Consider the following 7,519-nt stretch of genomic DNA (forward strand, 5'->3'; position numbering starts at 1 on the left):
CCACGCCCCGCGCGCTGGGGCCGGTGCGGGTCGGCGGGCGCCGGGAGGCCGCGTGCGGAGGCGGTGCCCTGCACGGTGCACACAGCAGCAGGCGGCCACGGCTCAGGTAAGCGGCCGCAGCCCGCTGTTGTGCGCCCGGAGCGCGGGTGCGGGGGTATCTGAGGCCCAGCGCCCCATCTCAGTCCCGGGAACCGCGCGTTCGGCCCCTCGGGACTGCCTGCAAACCACGGGACTCTTCCCTGGGAAAGATCCTTGTCTCTCTTTGCTGGGCTCGCCAAACCCACGAGAACTTTGGACTTGGAGAGATGCTGTTGATTTAGAAATGTCTTGATGGGGCCAGGGAGATGGCTCAGTGGAATAAGCGCTTGCCTGGCAGGCGCAGGGGCCTGACTTCAATCCCCGGTACCGCAAAAAAAAAAAAAAAAAAAAAAAGTTTGGCTCTGGCGGGGGGAATTTGGCTTGGAGGAAATGAAGTTTAGATGGGTATTTGGAAATGGTTCTAATAGTGTCTAACAGCGAATTTCAGATAGAACTTTGTGGCCAAGAATCACCTTATCTCCCAGTTCGGAGAAAGGAGTATAGGATTCAGGGAAAAAGTTTGTTCACTAGTGCAGTACTTTGAGCCTTTCTTTCAGCTTAATAGCATCTTCGTAAAACATGGCTTTTCCAAGTGTGAGGCGGAAGCTTATTCATCTCCTGTATTTCCTTTTTGCTCTGACTTCCTTCTGATTCTATCATACTTTTTCCTGGAAAAGTACTTCCTGGGATAGGCTCCCTTGGCTGCCTTCTTTACCTAATCTGACCTCCTTCCTTGCCCTCCCTCCCTCGAGGTATTGGTTTGTCAACATGGTTTTGGCCTTTGTGCCTGTCTTGAACTCCTCAGTGTGGTACTGTAGATTGGGGAGGCACCAATATTTTTACAGGTTTTCTTTCCTTACTCTAGTGGGTTTGTCTTTCGAGTGCCCCACTTGACGGCTCTAAGCTAACCGCATGATAGAGCCCGTGCTGTGTAAACTAGATAGATCTTGAACAACTATTTGATAAACATAAATATAATGCCCTTGAAGCATAGGGCTCTGGGGATTTTGTGGAACGTACTTTCCCAGTAGGTTCAACTTATATTTGTCAAGTTCGGCTGCCTTTTCAGTTGGATCCGTGATCTTGTAGGCTGCTTATTTTTACTGAGTGCGACCTCTTTGTGGAAGTGGGTGGCACTGTGGAGGATGTTGAGTAGTAACCACCTGCTGCAAGGTACTTGGTGTCTTGGAGTGGGGCCTCACTGCTTTTTGGGGGCCATCTGAGGCCCAGCAGCTAGGCTATCAGAGGGGTGTGTGTGTGTGTGTGTGAGAGAGAGAGACAGAGACAGAGACAGAGAGACACAGAGAGAGATAGAGAGTGTTTGGGTCCAGTATTCCCAGTGTGAACCTGGGAATCACATTTTTAACATAATTAACTTAAAAGCCTGCACCCCCACCGTGATTTGAACTGTTTTTCCCTTCTGTTGAAATTGCTTGATTTGGGATCTTCTGTAGATGGAGCTTTAGAATAACGCATGAAATGAAAAGCTGCACAAGTCTAAATTGGGGAAAAGGAACTGAACAAAAATGTGCTGACTTGGAAATGCTCAGAGCAGTTTTGATGAAGTATAGGGCTTTGGCCGAATGACACCTGCTGCGGTTCTTCTCTCTTTCCCTGTTGCTTTATTTTTGCCTGGGGAGAGTGAGTTTGCAAGACTCCTGAACAGGAAAAGCCACACCCAGTTTTTTAAATTATTTTTTTATAATACTTTTATCTCAGATGCATGGTAATTGAATTTCTTCCCTTTTTTAATATCTCCATAAAATCTCACATTTAAGTGTTTCTGAATGCCAGTGCTTCTGACTCAGGAACCAACTGATTGTTCTGCAGTGTGTGATTTCATTCTAGGATGATTACTGAAATGGCCAGCAAAAGAACAGGGCTGGTCAGAAACATGTGTGCCTGTGTTAGTGAGGCATTTGTCTCTGTTTGCAGAGCTCTGAAGCCCGCTGGAGTGAAGGAAACCCGTGCCATCTCGCCTTGGGGAAGGAGCCTTTTCTGGCCATGTCTTCCACAGGCATTGCCGAGCCCGATGGGGACCAGAGGGACAGGCGGACCAGCAAGCTGGTTTTCTTCCTCTTTGTCTTCGGTGCTGTCCTGCTGTGTGTGGGAGTTCTGCTCTCCATCTTTGGGTACCAGGCCTGCCAATACGAACCTGTCCCCCACTGCAGCATGGTGCTGAAGATCGCTGGGCCCTCGTGTGCCGTGGTTGGGCTTGGTGCTGTGATCCTGGCCCGTTCCCGGGCACGACTTCAGCTCCTGGCGGGAAGGCGGCGAGGCACCCAGGCTGACTCTGAACAAGCTTTCCTCTGTGGAGAGAGCCGCCAGTTTGCCCAGTGCTTGATTTTTGGGTTTCTGTTCTTGACAAGTGGCCTGCTCATCAGCATCCTGGGCATTTGGGTCCCTGGATGTAGCTCAGACTGGGTTCAGGACCCAGTGAACGAGACGGACATGAACGAGACGGACATCAACAGTTCTGAGCCTCAGGTCTGTGGGCTCCTTTCCCTGCAGATCATGGGGCCTTTGGTTGTGCTCGTGGGATTGTGTTTCTTTGTGGTTGCACATGTTAAGAAGAAAAGCAACTTGAGTACCAGCCAGGAGGCCTCTGAAAGCGAAGAGGGACACACGCCCAGCACGGAGCCTGTGCAGGTCACCGTAGGTGAGTGGCACCCATGCCTGCACTTGTTCAGCTGTTGCTGCAAGCCTTCCCTGGGCTGTGCTCAGGTCTGGTCTGAGCATTCTATCTCCCTTCCTTTCTCCCACATGCACCCCACAACACACACACACACACACACACACACACACACACACACACACACAGAGGCTTTCTACAAACGTAGTGCTGTTGCCCCAGGAAGCCCTGCAGGAATCATGTACACGTTATTTCTTCCCAGCAACCCATTATTGAGCAAAAGGAATGGGACATCTGAGAGGTGACCTCAACTGAGGCCAAAGGCAAGCTGAAAGGGAAGTAAGAAGGACCGTGACCACAGCAGTGGTGCCTTCTGCTGCATTGAGCAAGCCCTATTTTCTTGTCATTCTCATACTCAAGCCCATAGTACTCCGTTGTGGGACAGTGCTGGCTATCACTGGCTCGCTGTCCTTGATAAATCCTTAACCTCCCCTGCCTTAGTTTATGGATCGGTAAAAATAAACATTACAGTTTTTGGATTCCTACCAGCATGAACATCCTAGGAGTCCAAATCTGTCCCAAGCCTGACAGTCTTCGAATGGCTGGGGGTCATGGGAGCCACTCTGTTGCTTTTTAGTCTGTTCTTCATTTTCTGTAGCTTCATCCTTGGATGCAGGGTTGGGCAAGGTTTGGAAGGTTTGGCACAGGCTGCAGTGAGGGGCCTCAGTGCTTCTTGCTCTTGTGGATGGCCTAGAAATTCCTTTCGGTCCCTGAATTCTGCAGAAGGGGTGGCTTACCATTTCCCAGAGGCCCTCCTCAGGCTGACATCACCTGCAGCAAGATTTCACCCACTGCTTTGGAAAGGCTGAAGTTCTGATTTTGCCGCCTTGGCATTGAAAAGGCTGGGTGAAAAGGACTCTGGAGCTGAAATGGTGGATGCTCCAGAGAAGTGTCACAAATGAGGTGTTCCTGGGCTGGGGCCTTCTGCTGGACCCTGGTGGTCCCTGGCTGAGCATGGAAGAAAGGAGCCATTGCTGGCCCTGGTCTGATGGCAGCCTGGGAGCGGGAGGGCACTTGGATTTGAACCAGAGCAGATGCACCCACGTTACTTCCTCATGCATTTCTGTTGATGGTGACTGCAAACTCTTCCTTACAGAGGGTCTGTTCCTGGGCCCAGTGCCCTGGAGGTGTTTTCACAGTGCCAAAACAAGTCACACCTACAGTAGATGGAGAGGCCTCACCCGACTTAGTGTTAGGGATGGGGACAGCAGATAACCAGTCCAGGTTCGCCAAGCAGTGGCGGAGCAGCACACAAAGCCAGGGGTAGAGGCACTCAGGGCAGCCTTGCACAGCACCCTTCCCTGGGCGCTGGGGTGTGATTATAGTTCATCCTTCCCAGGTGCTCTGAGTACTTATTACATGAGGAAAAGGCTCCCCCTGTGCTGCAGACATCTCAGCCCCCTGGGGAGCACACAGGGCACAGAACAGTGCATTCCTGGGAAGTGCACACCTGTTGGAGCTTTGGAGGAAGCGCTTTGGGTTTGGTAGCCACCCAGCCTCCCACCTGGTGGCTGGTATTTGGTGCGGGCAGAGAGCAGAGCCAGCTGGTGTGGGGCAGGTGTCAGTGTCCTCAGTCTGGCCGGGATAGTTCAAAACCTTTTCCACTTAACACTTTGTGTCCCATCGTGTCTGGGGCATGGCATCATCACCTTTGCTCTGCTCCCCAGAGAGGCCGTGGGAGAGAGATTTCATGTGGGGGGGCTCTCTCTGTGGTGAATATGCCTGGTGCTAGAACTTGGACCACCTGCCTCCTGCAGAGGTGGATGGTGTCACCGCTCAGAGGACTCAGGTTCTGAAGGGTGTGGGGAGACGGGAAGCCTGGGGGACAGGAGCTGGCAAGGTGTGAACACATGCCTGCTGATTGGGCAGAGGGATGGCTGCCCTTGCAGATAACAGGGCCACTCCAGCACTTCCTTGTTTGTCTTTGACAGGCGATGGCCTGCTCTAGACGCTGGTCTCACACATCCTGTATTCTGCCTCGTGTAATTAAGGTGAATTCTGCAGCACACCGGCAGCCTCTTCGTGGCAGCCAGCAGCAGCAGCAGCAGCAGGTTCCTCAGACTTCCCTTCTAGAGGCTTAAAGGAGAGCCCCAAGAGAGCCCCTGGGCTCTAGCAAGTTGAGATTAGCTGTATTTTTAGCTGTAATTGCCATTTCCTACAGACTGTGAAGAGAGCTGGAGTTCACGCATTTTCCAGAAGGCTGGGTTATCTGTGGAGACAATTGGGGCTTCAGGCTAGAGACTGCCAATCAGAGTATAGTGCTTCATGTATGCTCTGAGGCAGGCACTCTTCTGCCGCTGATGACAGCTGTGTCAGTCAAGGCCCAGTGACATCAAAGGGCCTGTTTAAGGCCATCTTGGGTTGGTCACTGATAAATAAAACACCTATGTCTTTAAAGAATCCCACCAGGTCTGCCACCAGTACCAACCAGTCTTCTCCCCACAGGGAAATGAAGCTCTCTGTCCTCCACCATTCTTCCTGGTGTGGCCAACTTAGCAGAGGCCTTCGTTGAGCCTGCTGTAGTGGGGCTGCTGCACACCTAGAATGTTCTGGGCGAGTCCTTTGGTGCAGTGCATTGGAATCCCAATGTATTAGAATGGAAGTCCAAGTTAGATCTTGGTGCCTGGTTTCTCCTGAAAACACAAGGATGTCTTCTGGAGCTAGCAGTAGCAACAGCAACACAAAGACCCAGCTTTGCTTTGAGTTTGAGCTTCCTCTGTATAGCTTGAGGAAGTTTTGGTGGATACCGCTGGCAGAGCCTGGCTTAGTGTCATGTTCAGAGGCTGAAACTGTGTTGGAGGAGCTGACCCCTTTGCCAGCAACTGGCTTTTGATTAAGGAGAGCTGTCCCAGTACTAAACATTTGCTTTAAAAGATGAGAAAATGTTAGCAAGCAGCTGTAACTCACCCTTTCCCGGAAAGAGAGGCCTTGTTCATACTGTGATGAGGAACACTCGGGCTCTGAAATATAGGTTCACTTTTTAAAATTTGAAATAAAATATACATAGCACAAAATTTACCATTTTACAAGTTTCTTTCTTTTTTATGTATTCAGTACAGGGTCTACAGGTCTCATTACACAGATTGGACTCAGAGTGATCCTCTTGTTTTTCAGCCTCCCAAGTGCTGGGATTACAGGCCTGTGCCATCACATCCAGTCTCATTCACTGTTTCAGCATGCCCTGGGGGCAGGGCTGGCATGGCAGATGGATTGAACCCCAGCCCCTGCATTTGCTTAAGCAGGTGCTGTAATCCGCTAAGCTATCTGGCTGGCCTCTAATCGTTTTCAAGTGTATAATTCAGCCACATTACATACCTTCACAGTGCCATACAGCTTTCATTCTTGTCCATTTCCAGCACCTCAAACAGAAATTCCCCCTTCCCTTCCCTTCTCTGGCCTTGTCCCAGCCCCTGGGAACCTAAGCCTACTTTTTAATCTGGCATGAGCAGCAGCTATCTGTGTGCTTTATGGAATAGGGATAGAAGTAATGTTAGACTCAGTTTGTTTGGCTCCGGGTTAATTTTCCTCCATTTATTATCTTTCTGTATTCTATCAAATATTGTGTTTCCCCAGGTGACTCGGTGATAATATTCCCACCCCCTCCACCACCGTACTTTCCTGAGTCTTCAGCATCTGCAGGCGTTCGGAGTCCTGGGACCCTCAGCTCCCTTCCTGCTGACAGCCCACCTCCGTATCACAGCCTGTTCAGCCATGGGTAAGAAGATTGTCCCTGCAACCGTAGAGTGCTCTTGTGTGAGTCTTTCAGGCCTAGGCCTGACCTCGGACCCAGCTAGCTTTGGGGCTGTGGTGCAACAGGAAGCGTCAGGCTGTTGAGTCTCATTTGCTGGTGTTAGCTGAGGATTATTGCCTTGACATTAACAGTACATGTCTGTCAGGAAACTTTCGACAGGACTAAGTGAAAACTGAGAGGGATTAAGCTGGGGAAATAGAGCTCTTTTTCCTGCATCTTGAGCCCTGCACGACAGGTCCAGGGACCATGCCACAGTAGTGTTCACTGCTTCAGATTGTGGGGATGTTCAGGAGCCTGTAGCTGGTACAGCAAATTTCAGTTAGTGGAGGATGTTTGGGTGGCTGGCCCAAGTCCATCATACCGGACTTGTCCCAGCTGGTCCCACCCCTGCGCGACAGCCATTCCCTGGGCCACTGAGCCTTTGCAGGTTGATCAAGGAGAAGGTCCAGACTCCACCCTGCTCGGGGCTGGGGGGGCAGGCCTGAGACCTTGTGGGGCTGGGCCAGCGTGAGGGAGGCCTGCCTGCAGGCTGGTGCTGAGGAAGAGAGGGTGATCATAGTGCCCTCTAGGGTGAGCTTTGGCGAGTGGGGAGGTGCCCAGCTGGGAAAGGCCAGCTGGATGTAGGCTGGGAGGATGCTGGGGTGGCTGGAGATGGAGTGACAGTGGGGAGGCGGTGTTAGAGGGATACTGGATAGGGCTGGGTCTTATGAAGGAATGGAGGTACCAGAGATGTTGTAGAAACCAGGAGGGCAAAGCGAGTGCTGTAGGCAGTTGGGGGAGGCAGATGGGTCAGGCCGCCTGTGCTAGAGGCCTCTGGGGACATCTTCCCAGAGGGGAAGCCAGGGGAGAAGAAGCGGGGGAAACATTGCTAGGATCTGCCCCAGACAAAGGAGTAGAGGTAGACAGGACCCGGTGAGACTGGCTTTCCTGACAGAGATGGTACTATTGTGGGAGCAAGAGGACTAAGATCTGCAGGCCCTGGTGACTATGGGGACAGG

At 51.6% G+C, this 7,519-nt stretch overlaps 1 protein-coding gene and 1 long non-coding RNA gene across 4 annotated transcripts in view; both read left to right on the forward strand.

The window, feature by feature from the left end:
- The window catches only part of Tmem171 (transmembrane protein 171), a 7,817-nt gene extending 576 nt beyond the window's left edge, over positions 1–7,241 (forward strand). Inside the window, exons 1-3 of one of the 3 annotated variants that reach the window (XM_023703662.1) lie at positions 15–106; positions 2,014–2,737; positions 6,344–7,241. In XM_023703662.1, coding sequence (XP_023559430.1) covers positions 2,083–2,737; positions 6,344–6,489 — 801 coding nt within the window. In that variant the 5' untranslated portion in view covers positions 15–106; positions 2,014–2,082 and the 3' untranslated portion in view covers positions 6,490–7,241. Of the gene's footprint in view, positions 1–14; positions 107–1,236; positions 1,805–2,013; positions 2,738–6,343 lie in introns of those variants that run through there. The other 2 variants (XM_023703661.1, XM_004643477.2) reach the window with 2 other exon arrangements.
- LOC111813272 overlaps positions 1–7,519 on the forward strand; it is a 14,111-nt gene that overhangs the window by 1,399 nt on the left and 5,193 nt on the right. The window lies entirely within an intron of this gene.

This window comes from Octodon degus, unplaced genomic scaffold (genome assembly GCF_000260255.1).
Source record: "Octodon degus isolate 3935 unplaced genomic scaffold, OctDeg1.0 scaffold00177, whole genome shotgun sequence".
Lineage (NCBI taxonomy): Eukaryota > Metazoa > Chordata > Mammalia > Rodentia > Octodontidae > Octodon > Octodon degus.